At 39.7% G+C, this 24108-nt stretch overlaps 1 protein-coding gene across 2 annotated transcripts in view; it reads right to left on the reverse strand.

The window, feature by feature from the left end:
- npas3 (neuronal PAS domain protein 3) overlaps nucleotides 1–24108 on the reverse strand; it is a 370655-nt gene that overhangs the window by 252693 nt on the left and 93854 nt on the right. For both annotated transcript variants that reach the window (XM_080870618.1, XM_080870619.1), the window contains one exon: nucleotides 23817–23915. In XM_080870618.1, coding sequence (XP_080726744.1) covers nucleotides 23817–23915 — 99 coding nt within the window. The remainder of the gene's footprint in view (nucleotides 1–23816; nucleotides 23916–24108) is intronic.

Genomic DNA, 24108 nt, shown 5'->3' on the forward strand with positions numbered 1-24108 from the left:
AGCCTGCACACATAGACTCAGATTTAGGAAGTCTGAGTAATAAGACCTTTACACATGGAGCATGTGGCAAAAAAATGATGAAAATTCTGATTTTTTTCACGCAAATGTGTCCTGTAATGTAGTTACGCAGTAAAGGTATTGGGATTTACCAAGAAATTCATCCTCATTTAACTTTTAAACACATTACAAAAAAAAGAAAGTCGATATCAAGCGATGATGAGTCGGTCCTGATGTTTCTAAACAATAAAAGGAAGTAATGGAGATTCCAGGATTATTCAGTTCTCATGAGATGATAGCAGCAGGGAGAATTTCACGGTTTGATCCACGAGTTGAAGCTGTATCACAGCCGCTTTTGTACATATGTCAGGATGTCAGTGGGGCAGTTTGAGCTCTTGTTGGCAGAGTTAGGACTACTTTTGAGGAGCCAGAGAATTCATTTCAGAGAGCCGACTGACCCAGAGCAGCGTCTAGCTGTTCAGTATGTCTGAGGTAAGACAGGATTATTTTACTATTTTTTTATTATTGTTTATTCAGTACCGATGCACATATTGAGCTATGAGTGGACAAGCGCCAAAATGCAGTGTTCTGATTGGTCAGTCAGTCCAAAATTATAATTTTTTTTAGCACAAGGATATTCTTTACTTTATGTGTCTGGTGTGTAAAGGCCTTAGGAGTGCCGCCTCAGACCACACACCAAAAATATAATATAAATATAGTGTCAAAAAATTCTAATATATCCTAATATTAATAGTTAATTAATTAATACAGTAATCATTTTCACACTTCCCAGAATAAAAACAGTGCAATCTTTTAGTTGTAGCAAACATGTTGCAGTTTAATTTGTTTTCTGTCAAACTCAACCCTTGTTTCTCCTTCTTTCTCCTAATATATATATATATATTTATTTATTTTTTCAGCTGTACTAATATAAAGCAAATTAACCATCGAAAAAAGACTCTTGTACAAGTTCTTCACATCATTTCTTTTCAGACCCACTAGAGTAGACCAGGGTTTTTTTTTTAAAGAAAACATTCTGTGCAAAGAAAAAAAAAAAAGAAGACAGACAGAAAAAAGATTTGAACATGTTTCTGTTAGTCCTAGCAAGAGATCAAAAAGACCACAAGCACCATAAAAACACAAATTATCCCCTTAAAAAAAATAAACCTGCATGCACGGTTAATTAGTGCTAACTCCAGGCAGCGCTGCAGCCGCTTCGCCTCCCCAAAGTCTCTGACAGCCGACCGCCAACGGCCTCCCGCGCCCGAGCCGAGCATATCTGAATCCAATTAAAAGTTAGAGATCACGTTCGGCTTCAAATCGTAAATGATGTGCAAAACCATACCACTTCAAAGGCGGCTGGAACTGAAATCAAAGGCATAGGTGTGCGAAGTCCTCAGGTGAGCTTGCTGGAGCTAATGGCCAGAGTTTGTTTTTTGGAGTGTTTATGTATGAAGCTCACATACAAAAAAATACAACCCCCCCGCACTCATTTTCAGGCACCAAATCAGGCAGACAGGTGGGGGGTGCTGGATTTTGGAGTTTTTACGTAAGAGCTTTCCTCAGGTTGGATTTTGTTTATCACAAACAGAGGCAGACAGACAGTCTGCAGTAAAGCATCGCATGGTGAATTATGTTTCTCACATAGCTTCCTGCATCCACATTTCATATCATCATGACATCAATTCATCAGCACACCTCTCTCTGGATCCCACTGGCAGCATTTTTTACTTTTTCTGTCCTTTTTTTTTTTGCACTTTGCTGGTTTTGACCATTTTAAAGAAACTAAGAAGAGAATTTAACACAACACAATGCAGATGTAAAAGGGTTCAGTTCTCGTGATGATTCCACAAAGACGTTACAGCGAACCTGGCGATACCTTTAAAACTTTACAGTGAGTTTAGCTTGTTATTTAACTGTCCCGCTACATTGCAACTGTTCTGGTTCACTTTAACTGCTCTCATAAAGCCATTTTCTGGCCACAGCAAGCAGAGAAAAAGCTTTAAAAAGCCATTTTACACTACCTGCTCCCTATAAATCAAAGACAAACTCAGGGGAAGAGCAAGCCTTTTTTTTTCCCCAGTAGCTGTTAGGGACCAAAAACAGAGCTAAAAGAGACTGAATAGCAATCATTCATTCATCAGCCAGGCAAGAACATGATGCAACATCAAAGATTGTGTTGCTGTAATTGCTGGATGCCACTGTTGACTAACAAGCTTAGCATATTAACCTAATATCTCTTATACTAATGCTGTACTCATGAACTGCCCAAAGTGGCCAAAAATGATAACCATCGTTTCCTTCTTCCACATAAATCTCTATAGTTTTGCCATCTTTAAATATGCTTTAAAATTAAAATTAATTTTCATATATATGACAACAACTAAACACAGCACTGTCTAGATGCTAGGTGGTGGTGGTGGTGGTGGAACTGGGAGTATAGCAGGGCTCTAGAGTGCGACCAATTTGGTCGCAAATGCGACCAAATTTTTCAGTGGTGCGACTAAAAATAAATATTTGGTCGCACAGGTGCGACCAACTGTTCCGGTAACAAAAAAAAAATCTCTGTAACTCTCCTTGTGGTCAACAACAGACACACATTATGCCCCTATCGTGGACTAAACCAATCAGAGATAGTCAGGGGCGGGACCTCTCTGATTGGCCGTGGTCCAGTTGAAAGTGCAAGTGGAAGAGAGAGGTGAGTAGCTTGAATAAAGCGATATCAATTCATTAACGGATTCCACACAAAGACCTAAACACGGAGCGGACCCAACACATCAGAATCAGCTTCGTCTTTCTCACCCGACGGCCTGAACACGGACACGCTGTCGGAGCTTAGCGATTCTTCGGGTCCGCGCTGTGTTTACGTCTTTTTGCGCTGATTCTGAGCTGCAGGTTTTGCCTCTCTCCAACCAAAATTCACCGAGCCTGCAGCAAAAGAAGCAGCAAACTGCGCTTCACATTTGATCAATGTCGTCATGAATTCCCTCTGACTTTTGCTGTTTTGCTTCCACCACGATAAAAATCACACTTCCTGCACAGCTCTCTCTCTCTCTCTCTGTACTTCAGGAACAGTTTCCCGTCTCAAATCTGTTTTCTGCATTATTCATTCGCTTATTACCCACCAGTCTAGCGTTGTTTACAGCGCTTTTTCTTTTTTCACTTAAATGACCTCGGACAAGAAAGCCTAATTTCTGCTGTTCAATACTGAAGAAATTTAAATTTCTTAAAATTATGCAAAATTGCAGAATATTTTTAAGGTTATCTGCTATAAAAAAGCCAGACCAGGAAAATCTCCTTCATGTTTTCCTGTGTTTTATTCTCAGTTACTTTCACACAAAGGCATCTGTTGTGATTTTCACAATTCTGATGAAGTCTCATGTGTATCAGTACTGATAAATGATCAGAATTATAATATTTCTGACTGTCTGAGGCTAAATTGAATCAAATCAGGACTTTGAGAACCGGAATTGAATGGATTATAGAAATCAGTGATGATACTCAGCCCTAGTGAGCAGCCTAGGCCTGAGAGAAGTGGATGTACTGTAGCTGTGGGTAATAAGAAAAGATGAAAAGAACTATTGATAACTTTTTTGTTAAGTTAAGGCCTGATCTGTCTGAAATTCATAGCCAGTGCTCTGACACGGTGCCATCAATATTTGAATGCTGAAAAAGCACAGTGTATCCAGAAAACACATTATATGCTGCAGTAAATGCACTGCCCAAGTGTCCCCTCTCCCCACGGCCTTTCAGCAGCAGACAGCAGCAAACAGGTTGTCAGAGGAGGCCAAGATGATGATTAAGTTTTTAACATTTTCTACAATATTGACAAAGCACTTTAAGCACAAGTTTGTTAGTTAATAATTTAGAAATTAATATTGTCTGTATGGACTTCCCCCCCCAAAGAAAGTGCACATGTAAAACTGCGGTGTTAAGCGATGCGGTTGAAAAATTTGAGTGCGCCTAACTTTTGTGCCGGTACGCCTAAATTTTTAAAGTTAGGCGTACCGGTGCGCCCATGTCAAAAAGTTAGTCTAGAGCCCTGTATAGGAGACAGGCATTCATGTTTATTCATTCAGCCGTGAGCTGAAGACCTGCAAGGTGACTGGCTGTCACACACACAAATAAATGTATGCAGGTGCAGGAAAAGACAAACACTCACACATCTGGCCTGTCTATCACCTTGGATCAGGGAGATAGAGGGAGAGGTGTGTGTGTGTGCTTGAGTTGTGACAGAGAGTAAACAACAAAAGCAGCTTTTTCAGTCAACTGCTGGCACGGCTGCTACACGGTTTACAGCAGTTATTAGTTAAACCACTACTTACCAAAACATCTCTCTGTCTTTGTCTCCTGGTTTTCTCTGGTTTTCTCACACACATATGCATTAAACTGGCAGGTGAGTGTTTACCGCATCATGTGTGCATGAGGCACTTCTGAAACTACCATGGAAGCTGCGTTACACACTGCAGTATCTCTCACTTAATTTATACATTTGCAAGACTTCATGATTAATTGATTACTGGAAAAGTACTCATCAGATCAACTGCCAATGAAAATATTTGCTAATTTGCAGTTCTAATAATTGCACCATTTTTACTCCTTCTCCTGCTATCTTTCCCCCTGCTGTCATCTCCTCCTACTCTGCTGTCTTTCTTCCACCCATTTCCTCTCTGTAACAGGCTTTAGCACCACTGTATAGTGTGTGTGTGTGTGTGTGTGTGTGTGTGTGTGTGTGTGTGTGTGTGTGTGTGTGTGTGTGTGTGTGTGTGTGTGTGTGTGTGTGTGTGATCTTGTTAATATTTCACAGTACCCTTACAGGCATGTGTGAGTTTATTAATTATGGCTGAAATGTGAGTCAAAGACGCTCATGAATAATAGCAGCCTCTGCTGCCTGTCAGTCAAACTGCTGCAGCGGCCAACAGCTGGATCATTACACACAGGTAGCAGAGCCACACACTGTAGGTGTGTTACTATTACTGCAGCTTCAGCTCCTGAGATGTTACAATGATTTGATTTTGTGTTACATGGCACTGTGCAAAAGTCTTGAGCCAGCTTGCATTTCCTTATAGTTTGCTTCCAAGGAGCCAGATTGTCTTGTGGTCTTGAGGAAGTTTTTCAGGATTTCTGAATCTTATTAAAGTTTTTTCTTTTGTGGCATTGCTGCTTTTCCACTTCTTTTTTGTAATTTAAACTCTTAACACTGACATTTGAATCACTTAAGCATAAAAACGGTACCTAACTCAAGGGATGAACAAGTGTCATGTCTATACATGACAGAAAAATTCATTTTGAATCTTATCTTCAGTCACTTTGTTACTAGCAGTCTGTCACAAAAATGCATACTTTGTTTCTACTACTTTTAAAATTTTCATGATGACAGGCATGAAATAGTATTTTTGCACTAATAACATGATTTAACATGAACATGATTAAACAAGAATTATACTGGAAATCAGTGAGAACAGGTCTGATGGAGCAATGATTCCCATCGTGAAAACCATCATCGGTATGTATGGAGGAGATCAGAAGAGGGGTACAACAGCGAGTGTCTACAGCTACCTGTAAAACAAGGTGGAGGCTCTGCCATTCATTTCAGGTGTTTGAGATCTGGTCAAAAGTGATGGATTCATAAATTCTGGCATTAATGGTCTCTGTGAGTAAACAAGAAATAGTCCTTTTCTCTCAGGGATAGACCTATTCAAAATTTGGATCAGAGATTCAGAGTTTAGGTTTACAACACAACATTGATTTCTTCAAGGGATCTAAACAATGTAGCAAAAACTCATGAGTGAAGCCAACAACAAATGGTGAGCATTTCGAGGCATCCTACAGTATTTTAAGTTTTCTTTAGTGTGTTAACTGCAAACAGTGGTGCAGTGAGTTGGCATGAAAAAGGTCTACTGACAACTTCTCTCTCTGTTTATCACTCTCTCTCACACACACACATACACACACACACCCACACATCATGTCAGGGTTAATGCTTTCTGAGAGGGTTTTAGAGTACTTAACTTAGCATATTGTCATCAGCTTGATCGTCACTTCTCCGTGGTGTCTCGCCTGCTTCGAACTTTAAGTTGTGACGAGTGTTTCTTTTCCCTAAGAACACTTTTTACTTTTGTTACCACAAGTACAAAAGGAAAGTTCCAGAAAGCTCATCACTGACATTTGATGTTACGTAACTTCCTCAAAAAATAATTAAAGTAAAGCAAAATCTAATACGACATGCTGCAATTTCGAGATAAAATATAAATCAAATTAATTTTCAAAAAAGGCACAGTTGTATACAAAACAATTAAACAAAATGTTATGGAAAACTTTGTATAACATACAAAATGTTACAACCACTATAAAAAATACATTTCTATGTGAAGAAATACTATTCCTCCTGTTGCTTCAGTTATTACAATTATTAATTATAATATTAATATTACTTGAATTACTGTTATTACCATTGCTGTTACTGCTAATAATAGTGCAAGCCTGAATATCTAAACACATATCATATCTCTTTAAAACTCATCTATGCATGCATTAACATGTATATTTAAGCACACATGCACAAACTAAATATAAGTGAAGAAGTGTGCTATCCACACACACCAGAGTACACGCTTCATTGCTGTACTGACAGAGCAGTTAATGCTCCGGGTATCTAAATCACACATTACATAGACCTGCTTGACTTAATTTGCCTTTGATCTTTTTTTTTTCTTCAAAAACACCAAATTACAAATTCTTGTTCTCTTGCGCCCTCTCCCTCTCCCTCCACGGCTGTCTCTCTTTCACTGGACAGAGCAAATGAAATTAATAAGGAGTACATCAGAGGCAGTGGCTGCGCTCTGGCTGTGGGCTTTCTCTGAATTGCTGCTGCCTCACCAGGAACACCAGATTTCTCCCACCGCCCACCCCGCCTCATGTTTTTCTTAATATATTTACACTAATTGAAAATCCACCATTCCTCGACAAACAATCTGAATTATTAATAAGATTTTTATCGCTCTGTCTGTCAGCACACTGCGCTTAAGAATGAAATATTAGCTTTCATGTGTTTAAAGTTAGTTACATATTTTTCATGCTGATTTTAACAGGCAGGTAAAAGCAAGTTTGTATGTGAGAAGGTATGAAGAGTTTTTGCCTGGAAAGTTCACAGAAGTTTGGTTCGGTACATTCAGTAAGTACAGAAGCATTTTAGTGTCTTAAAGTCCCAGAATCATAAAGCTGAGTTTGAAATCTATTGATCCACATTACTTGATACATTTTCCATTTTCTTTATCTAGAATTAATTGATCTTTCCTTAAAATAGCCAAGTATGACTGGAGGTCATCTTCTTTTAGTGTCACAAACACCTGAGCACAAGCCCCACAGGCTGCTCTGATTACACATACATTCATTGCAGCAGTAACACCAAAAATACTGTCTTTTCTCCTTTGCACACAAAAGTTTGAATTCACACAGCTAATAGAGATTTTATGGTGTCTATTCAGTAAGCTGTACAACATGATATCCCACTGTTAACGATCAACCAAGAGGATTAAGTCATAAAAATAAACTAATTAACAGACCAAAGAATGCTTACTAAAAACATATCATCTGCCTGATGCATCAGCTCTCAGCTCAGCCGTCTTTAGGTACATTTAATATGGCGACTAGCAGCACAAAACCATAAAAGAGAGGAAAAGATGCTCCATCTCATTATGTTTTTTTTTCCATTTCCATTTCCAAAAACCACAAACACAAAAAAGCACTTGAAATAAACTCTCCTCCTCTGAAGAAAGCGTAGCACATCAAGAACAGCAGGCTGCTTTTTGTATGCTATGTTAGGTTAAATTTAACAACGGCAACACCATAGACTACTCTCATTTGTAAAACAAACAAGGAGAACGTTTGTTTAATGTGGAATTATGCTAAACTACACTTCAGCTCAACAGGTCTGTTGCATGGATTCTGTTCTGTGGAATTTAAATTAGATTAGAGAGAAAGTGAATTCAGATCCTTTAAAAACTGCAAGAATTCAAATCTCCAAAAGCGCCTCAAATAACACTGAAAGGTATGACTGATGATTTCTTTCTTAAAGTAACAGAGAGTGAATCTGTTTTGTGGGTGAAGGAAACAAATATCCTATGAGCCTTAGTTCCTTTGCCTCTCACTGTCTCAACATTAATACAACTGAAGTAACTATATACAGCAACAACAAAAAAGCTGTGAGGATACTCCCTCCTCTCCTTAAACAGTTTAAAAGACACCTATAGGCACTCTAATGGAGCAAAACAGCAGGTTTTCTTCATGTGCACTGTGTCTCTCTAGTGCTCCTTCTTTCTCTGGGGGAAACCTCGCTGCAGTAACAAGCCTGTGCGATGCTGAAATAGTGCCGCGGGCAACAGCGAGCAGCGGCTCAGCGCAGGCAGGTGAAGACAGGGTGAAAGTCAAATCTTTTCACTGTAAACAAAAGCCCCAATATAAGCGAAAGTAAATAGATGTAGTGTGAATAAGAATGCTGGGTTGTTTGCTCGAGATTTGAGCGATTCTTTGCGGGCGCCACAGGTGGGTAGCTGTCCAATGAGGTTCGGGATTTGCTGTTATGAAGACGGATAGATGAGGAGAGGAGGGAGTTCTTGTGAGAAAAAGAGATGGGGAGAAAGGAGCCGAGATGCTATTGAACGTTTGTCAAAAATCTTAAAAAAGATGTCATTTTCAGCAGTTTCTCTCAGAGTGCTTTGGGACAAAGCCACATCACGCGTTGCCTCTCCGGTACATCACATGTCAAAGATGAGCTACACGCTGAGGCCTGTGCGAGAGGACTGAGGGATTTGTGGAAATAAAGAGTGATGCTCGCTGACAGGCTCACATGTGTTTGAGAGTCTAAAGAGGCCAAATAAAGAGTTCAGATGTTTATCTGCATGCTGCTTTGTGGTGTTATCCTCCAGGTACAGTGTAAGCCCAGTGGTGACAATAACTGCTTTGTGAAAGTGAAGCTGCCAGTAATCAAAATGGATGGGTAGGTTAGATTGTGGTGCTGTGTAAATACTGCACTCCACTGCTACAGCAGATACAAACTGATATTCCACAGGAAAGGTAATAAAAACACTAGAACAGGGAAGCATATTATTATAAGATGCCTTGCATAGCTGTGATTCAAAGACAAGAGATTTAATGTGCAAAAGTCAGTCTTCAGTTCTTTATATTTTTCTTTTAAGGAGCCAGACTTTCTTGGAATTTGTTTTAAGTGGTCTTGAGCAACAGTCCTCCAGGCTTTCGGATCGTCTTTCATTTTCAGTCAAGCCCTTATACCTGATCATTTTAGATGACCTTTTTTTTTAATTTAAGCTGTTTATGCATTAAAAAGTTACCCAAGTCAAGGGATTAACTAAAACATGCCAACAATAACAAACTTTGACAGCATATATCTGCTCCAACAAGGAGCTATTAGCCAAAAACCTGCCCAATCTCAGCATGGCCTGCAGAGGAGGACAAGTGGAGGACAAAAGAAGTGAAAGGTCTGAAATCCATCTACAGCAGATCAACAGTTTTGAAAAGTCATGACCTTAAGAAACAGAAAAAAACAATCCAGCAAAGACCAGACACATGACCTGAGAGCTGCATCTGGCCCTTCAGCTGATCCGTCTTCTGTTGGTCGGAACGTCATCGGAAGCGGTCTCAATGAAAAGGTCGCTGTCAAGAAGTCATTCTTAAGAGATACAGGGAGACAAGCCAGCGACATGCCAAATTACATAAGAACTGGACCAAAAATCAACGAAAATTGGTCTTGTAGGTCAAATTGTCATCAATATGTTTAGAGGAGGTACAACAGTGGGTGTCTGTGGCCATCTGTATAACATTTCGGGGTACATTTGAGCCAGTGGTGTTAGGATCCTATCAAATCTCTTGGAAACAAATGAAGAAACATCAGATTTTAATCCATCGTGCAATATTGAAAAGCGTCTGATTGGTTGTGGCTTCAGGTTTTGGCACGACAATGATCCCAGACACACTTCCAGTGCAGTAATAAGAATGTTTAATGTGTAATGCCACCGTCATGGACTTGCCTGGCCAGAGCCTGGCCCTTAACATTATTTAAGCAGCGTGGGATCATCCTGACAGAGAATGGAAGAAAAGATACCCAACATCCAAAGAGGAGCTTTGAATAGTCTTTCAAGTCCTTGCAGACTATTAAAAAATTTACAACAACACTTGACTAGTTGAGACTAATTTGAAGAACAAAGGTGGTCAAACCAAATACTGAATTTTAACCTTTTTAGAATTTTACAAACTTTGTTTTATAGCAATATATGAAGAAATGAGAGGTTTGCAGAGCATTCTGGGTTGAAGACATTTATGCACTTCAGAGACTTCTTGAATGTAGCTTGTGATATTATTATTTCTGTATTTCTTCTACCAGTGCATCAGAAGTGCTGTTAAAAAAGAGGAACATTATATTTTGAGCAACCCACAGCACTGAGTCACATCATCTTATAATCCTCAGTTAAAGTAACACTGGCAAAGCCTGAAGCCTAAACTGAAGAAGATTTTTTTTTTACCTCAAAGTTTCCCTCAACATCTGAAATCTGAGTTTCATCTTTAAAAAAGTACTTTTTTTTTTTTTTTTTTTTTAGTACTAATAGGTTAAATAAGGCTGATCTAGACTTGTATAAATACAAATATAGCAAGAATGGAAATTATTTTTAATAATCTTCCCAAAAAGAACTGATAATATGCAAAAAAAAAAAAAAGCTGCAACCCAGAGCCAAAGCTTCTAAATGTTTACTATCTCCGTTTGATTTCTTTAAGGTAAACAAGGTCTCAGGCAATATTAGCTAAAACTCATCCTGCTGATTCATTTCAAACAAACCTCATCAAGCATTCTGACTGTTGATTTCAGTGGCAATCAGACAGATGGGTCTCAAGATCAATGCTTTTGGACTACAAACATCACATCACGACTTCAAAAGATCTCTGCTCTCTCTCTCTCTCTCTCTCTCTCTCTCTCTCTCTCTCTCTCTCTCTAACACACACACACACACACACACACACCCTTTTCCCATGTCTAAATCTATACAATCCATTATTAACATGTTTCCTGCCAGACAAAGACACAGGTAGATGATAAAATATATTAAAAATAAAAGACATAGAAGAAAGAGTTAAATTATTGAATTTGGGTTGCTCTCATTGAAATAAAAAAGACAGAGATGGAGAGGAGAAGAATCTATATTGTGTTCTCGGGGAAGTGAGGGAAAAATCGAAGGAGAAAGTAGGTTAGAAAAGAAAGGCAAGGTGAGAGAAAGAGTGGCATCAAAGAGAGGCAGTTGAACAAAGTCAGCGACACGCCAGGAGTTGACTCATGCGACATGGGAGTGAAAAAAAACAACCAACTAACATCAGAACACGTCACACAACTGCTCAGACAGAGACTAGGAAACAAGGTGAACTTGTCGCAAGGAAGGAGGGAAGGAACGAATGAAGGAGAGAAGTTATGGAGAAAGAAAGCGATAAAAGAAGGAAGAAAGCTATACGAAAAGTAAGTGATGGAGGAGGGGATGAAGTCGAAGGAGGGGAGAAAGAAAGGAAGTGAAGGAGGAGGAAACAAGAAAAGGAAAAAAAGGTAGACAAAGGAAATACTAGAAGAAAAGGTTTAAAAAAAGATGTGTAAAAGAAACATCTGAAAAGAAAGTATGGAAAGAAAGTTTTGGGAATAATTAACAAAAAAAGGAGAAAAACACAAAAAAAGAAAATAAATGACCTAAGAGAACAAAGAAAGGAGTGAAAAATTAAAACAAAAACTGAAAATATAAAACATTTAATTCTGAAAGTAACAGAAAAAAGATCAGAAGGGGAAATATAATTTATAATGTTTTGAAGCAGAAAGAAAAAAACGGAAAAACGGACAGAAAGAAGGAAAAATGAGGAGTACAGAAATAGGAAAATGGTACGGCACTGAACAAGGTCGACAACTGATAAGAAAGTGAAGTGGGAAAATAAGAAAATAACAGGAGGACAAGGAGAAGAAGAAAAACAGGGAGTCATAGAGGATGTGAGAGAGAACATGACCAAACGTGGAAGAAGGAAAAAAGGAGAGAAAGAAAAAACAGAAAAAGAAGTGTGGAAAAGACAGGAGGAAGAATAAATGAACATACAACAGGAAAGCAGACACAGGAGAGAAGACTGAGAGAAGAAAAGGTCCAAGAGAGAGAGGAAAGCAAGAATGTGAAGTGGCAGAAGATGAAGAATGGAGAGAAGGATTCAAGGAAGAGGGAGAATAAAATTTAGGGGGATAACACACAGGAGAGGAGGAGGCGAAGGAGGATTTATGTGTTTTTAGAGCTGTCATTTTGAAGGACAGAGCAGGGGCGGAGCAGCACACATGCAACAGCTTGAATCTCTCTATCTGAATCTGCCTGGTTCTGTCATACAGTCCCTTTCATTCATGCTCACCATGTATGTTTACGTTGCCTCTACTTTTTGCATTATTCTGTTCTCATCGTCACTGCAGTAGCTACGTTCTTCATGCCTCCCATAAATTTCTTATGAATATTCTGCATAGGTGAGCCAGAACAGCATCGACTTAGCTCATCCCACTCGTGATCCATCACAGCTAAAGCAACAAGTTTGACCTTGACTTTGAGCACAGTTTGGGTAAAGACCCATTAGGTCATCACTGTGATTAAATTTGATTCAATTCTAATCAGCAACAGGAAAATGAGTAGTGATCTTTTTGAATTCAAGTGGAAGGGGCAGACAATAGATGGCTCGCTGTGGCGTGAGCTCATCAGTCCTTCAACTAGATGACCAGTAGGTTTCTGTAGTCTTTATAAAACTAATGATTAAATGTCCTCAATCACTGATGTCTTTGACAGCTAGCTGCCATACTCTGGACTGTGGTGCCCTTCCTAATGGATGTTGTAAATCGGCAAGGTAAAGAGGGGAACAAATCTTGCAAAATCAGCCAGATGTAGATGATACAGAAAATGAATGGCTCTACTTTATATTGGTTGTGTATGAATAGTCTTGCATGTGATCACAGGATCCAATTGATGCATAACTCTATTCAGTGCAGCTATGTGGGCTGTGGACATTATTACAAGGAATACACTGCCGGTACCACAGTGTTACTTTTTCTCTTTGTTTTTCTTGTTTTTGGACTGTTTCATCAATCCAATATTCAAACTGCTGAAGGTATGAATTAGAAACATCTCTACCTTCTACAATAGATTCCAACATGTTGCCTATTTACCATCTTCATGTTCCACCAGTACAAACTGCCAGAGGGCACACACTGCAGTAAATAACCTAAACATAACAGTGGTCTGTTATAGATTACAGTTTTTTACAGACGCTAGGACACATTTCCCAATACTTAGGTCACGTTTGCAAAACTCCTCACACAGTGAGCACAACAGAAGTCTATGTGGGCCAAACTGAGGATCAGTTATCACTGTTTTGGCACAAAATGCATTCAATGACTACATCTCTCAAATTTCATGAATTATCTTCTCACTCAGACACAACAACTGCCAAAAATCTTTGTACGGACAGGACATTTTGCATGTGCTTACATACTGTTTTCAAAACTGTTAAACTTATGGCCAAAACAATAACACAATGCAAAACTTAAAAAGACAGCAAAATTCAACAGCAATATTTTATTGAAACATATTTTAAATCTAAAAATGCAGTTTAACCAGCCACAGCTTATTCTCATTGTAGATGAACATCTACACAGCTGTTACTCCTTCAATTTTTCAACTCCTTCAATTCTGGCAGCCAGAAGATTCTTTCCTAGGTGTATTGCCCTAGATGACATAAGATGTGATGTGGATGAGAACCTGTGGCCAAATGGAGAAGACCGAGTAGATTAGCATTACTATTGTATGTGTATCAGTGGATGGTGTGTATACAAATTCTTGTATTTTGGGATTACTTAGTGCAAAAAAATAAAAATACAGAAACAAATATTAACGAATTCTGCATGATGTCTGATTCATTCCAGTAACATACATTGAAATTCTAAACAGAGATGTGTCCTTGTTTTACACAAGAAAACACTGTGTAATGCTACATGTTGTTAGTGTTTTTTAGGTCATTGTTTTGTGGGTGACAAAGTGTGTTTGTTGGCTGTCAACCTTTGCTAGTGTTCTGGAAGAATGAGTTTATTTGAGACCTGAATGAAGTGTTTTGGTAGTTGTAGTGCATTTTGAATGTGAAATGAACTGCTTTGCCAAGCTGACGGTCAGTTAGGAGAATTGTGTGAAGAGTTTTGCAAAAGTGACCTAAGTATTGTGAAATGTGTCCTAGCGGCTGTAAAAAACTGTAATACAGTGAGGGGTTTGGTTTATTTCAGTATTTAAAATCATACTTTTGGGATTTCAAAATCACCCGGTACAGCATAACAACAAAGAAAGCCAGTAGGAAACAAGAAACAGTGTACACTTGTCGTTTTATAACTCACCCAGGTGAAACACAGTTGCTGGCTGGATTACATTCATAAGCAATGTGCTTCTGAATGAATACCGTGGCACATTTATGAATAGCAGGAGTCGACAGGAGGTGGTGAACACAGACGAGTATACCCAACAGGCAAGAGATGCATTTTATTAGGGAGATTGTTGCCATCGTACGTTGTTTTGGGTACTGTTGCTGTTATATTTCTTAGGATGACAGTCTCAGCCAAGCAGCTTCATGTGGCTTCATCCTGTCAATGGTTTACCGGACCAGAATTCAGCCAAACTACCTCTCTGTCCTTCCAGTTTCTCCTCTTTTTTATTGTCTCACAACACTGAAAACACATATTCTCTCTCCTCATTTACACAGTCTCTTTATATCTTTTGAATGCCATCTTCCTGGTGTGTGTGTGTGTGTGTGTGTGTGTGTGTGTGTGTGTGTGTGTGTGTGTGTGTGTGTGTGTGTGTGTGTGTGTGTGTGTGTGTTTCTAAGAGAGGAAAGTGAGAATGGCTGCAATGCACATACTCTCCTCGGTACACCTGTCTCTTTTAGTTTACAACCACTCTGCTTATTTCCACACCCAATCATGCACGCAGTTAAAACAAACACATGCAACAGCAGCACACGCACACAACCTCACAAGCTCAAGCAGAGGTGTGCACATTATACAAATACGCATTCCCACATGCACATAATTAAAGTGACTGCACCAAACAAACCTTGTGTGGTAGTGTCTTGCCACACATACACACAACCGCATGAATACAGCTGTAAGCAGAGAAGACAGGTGGAGTGTATATCAAGGGCCACCCAGCTCCTACACCATTTATCTCAATTTCACCTTCTAGACACACGCAAGCACGCGTGCATTTAAGATTAAAAAAGCACATACACACAAGCTCAGCAGACATATAGACATTCATATACAAATTAATAGACAAGAACCAAAGTCAAATAGACACATTTTTTACTCCCCTTTCATTCTCCTACTTCTAACAGTTTAGTAAAATCCTGATGTTGGGTTATGTATAAATAAAAACATCTCATTTTGGAACTGCCTGAAACGCACAGAGTCGTTTAAATTTGTCATTTACTGTCAAGCCGAACTTTTGGTGTTTCTAGAAGCCCTACATGGTGTTAAGCCCATCCTATAATGAGCTATTAACTGCCGTCTCCTTTCAGCTCTCTGCCCGACTCCGACACAAATCCCCCCTTTATTCTCCAGTACTGTAATCCACCACTCGCACCCACACAATAATACACAGAACTCGAGACACAATACACCAGGCCTCAGTTCACTTCCTGGTGTCAAATCCCCTTCTTCTCACTGCTCACTTACAAAGACGGTAGAAGAGGGAAGGGTGGAGAGGATGAACTATCGAAAAAGAATAATGCAGTTTTATGGCAGTACACAAACACACGAGGATAATCAGACTGAGCTTTGACATTCATACTCACATATATAGACAGCATTTGTGAATTTGCTGTTACAGCTTTTTAAGCAGTTTATATAAAAGCAGCAATTTGGGAACCACCAATTAGTGAAGTCCTGTCTTGAAACCTTTATTTAACCACCTTGAACCATTACCATCTCAGAGCTTTAGTGGAGTGTGTGTCAAGTAAGAAGAAACAGAGGACGACTGTATGCTCATATGGTAGTGATTGACAGTCCTTGTCAATACAACCTGAAGCATGGGCTGTTACACTCCTTTTTAACTCTAAGAGGGCTGTAACTTAAAAAAAATCACTGTCATGCTATATTAAATAAGGCTTGAAATTAGTGATTTAGACCAGCGGTCCCCAACCCCCGGGCCTTGGACCGGTACTGGTCCGTGAGTCGTTTGGTACCGGGCCGCGAGAGTTGAGGCTCAGGTGTGAAATGTATATTTTTCAGGGTTTTTATCGGTTTTCAGCGTTATTTTGTTATCGTTTTTATCGTTAACTCGGTTTTCCTGGGTCTTTTCACGTGTGTTATGAATAAATCTTCTTTTTTTCGGTACCGGTACTAGTTTTATTTTGTTGTATTTATCCGCAACACTTTAAAGGCCGGTCCGTGAAAATATTGTCGGGCATAAACCGGTCCGTGGCGCAAAAAAGGTTGGGGACCGCTGATTTAGACCATAATCCTATCAGGAAAGTGTTTACTGACGTCTTAGTTCACACAGAAGTGAAGCCTGTAATAGTTGTTGTCTCCCTGACTTCTATACAATCAAATTTATTTGAGCAATGAAATGAGTCGGCCAACAAGATGCAAGTTATTAGAAAAGAATGCCAGTTTAAGACACTTCTGCATTGGCTTCAGTTGGCTTTTTAAAATTAACATTATCTGGTTAAAACAGAACCAGGAAAACCAGAAACGGCTACAATGTCATAAAAACAAAAACAAGTAGTTTGCATCGAAAATCAAAGGACTTAAAAAGGTGCAAATCATGACATTAATGAAACTGTTCTGTCTCTTCTGTGTTGACTTTAGGGTCATTTTATAGAACATTTTGTGCCCAGCCAGTTGCCTGAAAATGTTAAGGTCCATAGCTAATTGCTGTGAAATTGCAGCTTCATATATTATATACTTTTCAACACACACACACACACACACACACACACACACACACACACACACACACACACACACACACACACACACACACACACACATACAGTGGGGCAAAAAAGTATTTAGTCAGCCACCGATTGTGCAAGTTCCCCCACTTAAAATGATGACAGAGGTCAGTAATTTGCACCAGAGGTACACTTCAACTGTGAGAGACAGAATGTGAAAAAAAAATCCATGAATTCACATGGTAGGATTTGTAAAGAATTTATTCGTAAATTAGGGTGGAAAATAAGTATTTGGTCACCTCAAACAAGGAAAATCTCTGGCTCTCACAGACCTGTAACGTCTTCTGTACGAAGCTTTTCTGTCCCCCACTCGTTACCTGTATGAATGGCACCTGTTTGAACTCATCATCTGTATAAAAGACACCTGTCCACAGCCTCAAACAGTCAGACTCCAAACTCCGCCATGGCCAAGACCAAAGAGCTTTCGAAGGACACCAGGAAAAGTATTGTAGACCTGCACCAGACTGGGAAGAGTGAATCTACAATAGGCAAGCAGCTTGGTGTGAAAAAAATCAACTGTGGGAGCAATCATCAGAAAATGGAAGACATACAAGACCACTGATAATCTCCCTCGATCTGGGGCTCCACGCAAGATCTCATCCCGTGGGGTCAAAATGATCATGAGAACGGTGAGCAAAGATCCCAGAACCACACGGGGGGACCTGGTGAATGACCTGCAGAGAGCTGGGACCAAAGTAACAAAGGTCACCATCAGTAACACACTACAACGGCAGGGAATCAAATCCCGCAGTGCCAGACGTGTTCCGCTGCTGAAGCCAGTGCATGTCCAGGCCCGTCTGAAGTTTGCCAGAGAGCACATGGATGATACAGCAGAGGATTGGGAGAATGTCATGTGGTCAGATGAAACCAAAGTAGAACTTTTTGGTATAAACTCAACTCGTCGTGTTTGGAGGAAGAAGAATACTGAGTTGCATCCCAAGAACACCATACCTACTGTGAAGCATGGGGGTGGAAACATCATGCTATGGGGCTGTTTTTCTGCCAAGGGGACAGGACGACTGATCCGTGTTAAGGCCAGAATGAATGGGGCCATGTATCGTGAGATTTTGAGCCAAAACCTCCTTCCATCAGTGAGAACTTTGAAGATGAAACGAGGCTGGGTCTTCCAACATGACAATGATCCAAAACACACCGCCCGGGCAACAAAGGAGTGGCTCCGTAAGAAGCATTTGAAAGTTCTGGAGTGGCCTAGCCAGTCTCCAGACCTCAACCCCATAGAAAATCTGTGGCGGGAGTTGAAAGTCCGTGTTGCTCGGCGACAGCCCCAAAACATCACTGCTCTCGAGAAGATCTGCATGGAGGAATGGGCCAAAATACCAGCTACTGTGTGTGCAAACCTGGTAAAGACCTATAGTAAACGTTTGACCTCTGTTATTGCCAACAAAGGTTATGTTACAAAGTATTGAGTTGTATTTTTGTTATTGACCAAATACTTATTTTCCACCCTGATTTACGAATAAATTCTTTACAAATCCTACCATGTGGATTCATGGATTTTTTTTTCACATTCTGTCTCTCACAGTTGAAGTGTACCTCTGGTGCAAATTACTGACCTCTGTCATCATTTTAGGTGGGGGAACTTGCACAATCGGTAGCTGACTAAATACTTTTTTGCCCCACTGTATATTAGGGGTGCAACGATATTCGTATCGATATTGAACCGTTCGATACAGTGCTTTCGGTTCGGTACGCATATGTATCGAACAATACAACATTTGTAATTTATTTTATCAACTTTCCTTCTGACGATGCTGTCTGTGTTGAGCGCTCAGTGGATCTGCGCTCGACAGTGCAGCCTAGGCGGAGTAGTCGAACGCAGATTCACTAAGCGCAGGGCAATCTAGCGAGACAGAAGTTAAGCTCTCGTTGCAACATGGCAAATTGAACCTCCCCCATCCTCATTCAGATCTGGCGTTTGGAACTATTTTGGTTTTCATGTGAGTATGACCCTGAAGGTAAGCACGTCATGGACTAAAGTAAAACAGTATGTCGGATGTGCCACGCAATGCTCAATTACATTGGTAGGAACTAGTGCGTTAGCGCAGTTAGCTCGTTAACGTGTTGGCCGTCCAGCCCCACGCACAGGGCGATCCGCAGTAGCTCGTTAACGGAGATTTGCCGTGTTGTGGCGTTTTAACGAGATTAACGCAGCACTAGTGGGAACACAACGAATATGACTGCACATTTACTCCGACATCATCCTAGTGCAAAGACAAAAACAACAAGCGCGCATGCTACAAACTTTACCCGAGTCATTTAGACAGCCGTTAGCACATGATTCTCCTTATGGGGACCTGATATGTTTAATATGCTGCTGAGAATATAGCCCAGAAGAAGCGTGTAGTATAGCTTTTATTTTGGAAAGAGCCATTTCTCTGTAATAAACTCTCTTTTCCAAAGATGAGTGATTTCTCGATCAGATAGATTTATTATTTTATCCCTTTGTTGTTTCAGCAACATTAAATGTAAAAACTGTACTTTTGAGTTAAAATATATATTTATAATTTTAATAAATGACAAATTAAAAAGGCATGAACATTTTTTTGTATCGAAAAAATATCGAACCGTGACACCAAAGTATCGAACCGAACCGAACCGAACCGAACCGTGAATTTTGTGTATCGTTGCAAGGAGAGTTTAACTTCTGCCTTGCTAGCTTGTCCTGTGCTCTTCCTTCTGACTATGCTGTCTGTGTTGAGCGCTCAGTGGATCTGCGCTCGACAGTGCAGCCTAGGCGGAGTAGTCGAACGCAGATTCACTGAGCGCTCAACACAGACAGCATCGTCAGAAGGAAAGTTGATAAAATAAATTACAAATGTTGTATTGTTCGATACATATGCGTACCGAACCGAAAGCACTGTATCGAACGGTTCAATATCGATACGAATATCGTTACACCCCTAATATATATATATATATATATATATATATATATATATATATATATATATATATATATATACATACATACTAGGGGTGCAACGATACACAAAATTCACGGTTCGGTTCGGTTCGATCCTTTGGTGTCACGGTTTGATATTTTTTCGATACAAAAAAAATGTTCATGCATTTTTTATTTGTCATTTATTAAAATTATAAATATAGATTTTAACTCAAAAGTACAGTTTTTAAATTTAACCCTAACCCTTGTGCGTGTTTTTTATTTTGACAGCGAATGCGCACCTGCGGACCACTTATGTGCAGCCCTGGTTATTTAGCTCATCATATTGCAGCCACAGAAATTCTTTTGTCCATGAAACCATAAAGATGCACTTTCTTTTTGCCTTATAGTCTGATTTGTCATAACTTCTCCGTTTTGTGGTAAGCTTTTCTTTGGCTGTCACTTCTTCACCCTGACCTGTCTTATTTGGCTCAGCAGAACTGAAATGCTTTTACACATGCACTCACATAAGCTCAGCGATTCTCTGCGCGATCAACCTCTCACATGTTTAAGCTTGCTGCGGGAGATTTCACTTGTCATGTTTGCATAGTAAGCTAACGATTAATAAGACGATGTCAGAGGAATTGGTGCACAAATTATCATCACTCACAGATCAGTGCTGTCGCTCTCTATACACAGTTCGCACGATTGCAAAGTGAAAGCAAAAAAACAAGCGCAAATTCAAACGCGACTTCAATATGTCACATATTGACAGTGGCTCACCGATGCCAATGACATAATTACCCAGCTACATTTCTGAAAGAATGCAAAAGCATTGACATATATTTTTCCTACAATAGCCCGACGGGCAGGGCAGAGATAGATTTTGGTAGCCCGACTGAAAAAATCGCTAGCTCCGGGACGTCGGGCTAGCGATATTGCGAGCCCTGTATCTGATTGAGGAATCACATCATCTTTGGAAAAGAGAGTTTATTACAGAGAAATGGCTCTTTCCAAAATAAAAGCTATACTATCCGCTTCTTCTGGGCTATATTCTCAGCAGCATAAGGAGAATCATGTGCTAACAGCTGTCTAAATGACTCGGCTAAAGTTAGTAGCATGCTTGTTGTATTTGTCTTTGCACTAGGATGATGTCGGCGTAAATGTGCAGTCATATTCGTTGTGTTCCCACTAGTGCTTTCAGGTTAATCTCGTTGAAATGACCTTAACGCCACAACACGGCCAACACGTTAACGAGCTAACTGCGCTAACACACTAGTTCACACCAATGTAATTGAGCATTGCATGGCACATCCAACATACTGTTTTACTTTAGTCCATGACTCGCTTACCTTCAGGGTCATACGTCACATGAAAACCAAAATAATTCCAAACGCCAGATCTGAATGAGGTTCAATTTGCCTGTTACAAGGAGAGCTTAACTTCTGTCTCGCTAGCTTGCCCTGCGCTCTTCCTTCTGACTATGCTGTCTGTGTTGAGCGCTCAGTGAATCTGCATTCGACTACTCCGCCTAGGCTGCACTGTCGAGCCTAGGCGGAGTAGTCGAATGCAGATTCACTGAGCGCTCAACACAGACAGCATCGTCAGAAGGAAAATTGATAAAATAAATTACAAATGTTGTATTGTTCGATACATATGCGTACCGAACCGAAAGCACTGTATCGAACGGTTCAATATCGATACGAATATCGTTGCACCCCTAATATATACACATACATACACATATTTAAGTGGTCTGTTGACCCACTCCCAGTATGATTTTTGGCACTTTTGACATTTGAGGTAATGTTTGAGGTAATGTTTGAACACGGAAATCTCAACTATTAAAGATAAAGGCCTGAAAGTTTCACTGGTATTTCTTAACATCAAAATCAATCACAATCTGTCATTTGGGTACAGACACATCAGAAAATCTCTGGATTTTGGCTTTCAAGTCATCCTGCAAAGTTTCATATTTAAGCACACACTAATGAAAATTACAAAAGCCAAATTGTGACAATATCTCAATGACATATAGTTGAATTTCACAATAATTCAAATAGAGCATGTGGAATACTTTATTATATGAACTTCTTAGACAGAAAAATTAAGAAAAGGCTATATTCTTTCAACTGCCATTGTTAATTAATCATATATAACAAATTGTGGAACAACAACAAAAACTTCAGTAGGTAGTCTATTTGTATCTGAAGAGAAGTTTTATTCTAGTGACCTATTCTACTACTATCCTACTGCCCTGGAGGTTTCTTAACCTGCATTATAAGACTTCCAGTAGGTTTTACAAATGGAAGGTAGAGTAGGTCTCAAAAAGGAAAAATAGTTACATATTTAACAAAGTTCATTATTTTTGCAGTTATAATTTGCACACTATCTGGAAATCCTAGAATTGTTTACTAATATTTTTTTTTGTCACTGAACTTATATTTGCTCAGTCCAGCATAAAAGGTTAAATAGCAGTTTTTTTTTTTTCTCAGAGTAGAGCCGCTGATCCTCCACATCGAAAGGAGCCAGTTGAGGTGGTTCGGGCATCTGACAAGGATGCCTCCTGGGCGGCTCCTGGGTGAGGTGTTCTGGGCAGGGAGGGAGGCCTGGGCTGCTCTGCTCAGGCTGCTGCCCCCATGACCCGGCCCCGGATAAGCGGATGTGAATACGTGGATGGTTTGTTTACTTTTTTGTGTTTTTTATGAGTGTGCGTTCAAATATAGATTTTCCTATTTATTGGTCCAACATTACAGATCCTGGTTTATTTTAATGGTAGGAAAGATCAGTGAAAATTTCAGGCATTTTTTATAGTTTTTGAGATATTCATGTTCAAAAATTGCTTCAAATGTCAAAGTGTAAAAAAAATGTTGGAACTAGACCATTTTTCAAAAACATATCTTGAAAACGTGTATTTTTTCAATATATGTAAAAAGTTTCACAGCAAACATCTTTGCCCAGACTTTGAACCATGAAACTTTCAGGCAAATTGGAGATGGTGGAGCAGAAGGCCCACATTCACTTTGGATGTTATGACGCTTTGTTCATTTTTTCTAGTTAGTTCAAAATAATATTTGATGGCATAGTAAATTCCTTGTTGCTGACCTGTGGGAAATAGATGTACAATTCCCAGAAAATGACTAAATGAAATGCAATTTTTGGATGCAGAACATTAACCCTGGGTGATACTTTGATACCTGGCTTTAGCAAATAAGTCATTTTGGGGTATCAGTTCAACTTTTCTCTAGAGGTAGCAGTTCTTTACAACAGTGATGCAACCAATGCCCAACAAGATGGAGCTGTTCAGTTTTTCCAAAACTGACAATATGTATGACTGTCTGCATGGAATTCATCAGGGTTATTCTTATGCAACATAATACGTCAGGTAAAATGAGGCCAGAGGATCCCTGATGCCAGAAATTGAGTTGGGTGCCAGCACAAGTGAATCAAAGCAAAAATGTCTTCCAAAGAACCAGTCACATCAGTGCTGGAAGTCGTTCCATTTTAAGGCCTATCCTGGAATGAAATTGAATGGAACAAGTTGAATTGGTGATCCATACGTCTTTAACGTCTTAGAAAATCAGCTGCAAATTAAATGGCAATGCATGAAAACGAACGTACATCCCTTCCTTTTAATGCTACTGAGACAAATCTGTATATGAACCAACAACAATAAAACAACAGTAAAAAGGGTTTGGCAATCCATTCATACCACTCTTTGTTGATGACACACACACACACACACACACACACACACACACACACACACACACACACACACACACACACACACACACAGGGAAGTTATACTACTGGTTTTGCTACTGCTACTGCTACAAGGAGCACACACAAACGTTACCATGGTGAGGAGGTATGCTGCTGGCCGGCCAGGTGAAGGGTCTTGGGCCGGGCGGCGGAGCAGCTGCCTGCATTAGCTGGCCGCTCCCAGTAGGGGTCACTGCGAAACACACAAAAAAAACGTGAAGAGGTTCTTTAACGACAGCCACATGAAAAAAGGAGAAGAAGAAGAAGTGGGAGTAAAAACAAGACTTAAATGAAGAATAAGAGGGAGAAAACAGGAAAATCAAATGAACAAAGACAAAAACGTAGGAGCAGAGCATAGGAACCAAAGACAAAATAACCATACAAAG

Source organism: Rhamphochromis sp. 'chilingali' (assembly GCF_963969265.1).
Source record: "Rhamphochromis sp. 'chilingali' genome assembly, chromosome: 21".
NCBI lineage: Eukaryota > Metazoa > Chordata > Actinopteri > Cichliformes > Cichlidae > Rhamphochromis > Rhamphochromis sp. 'chilingali'.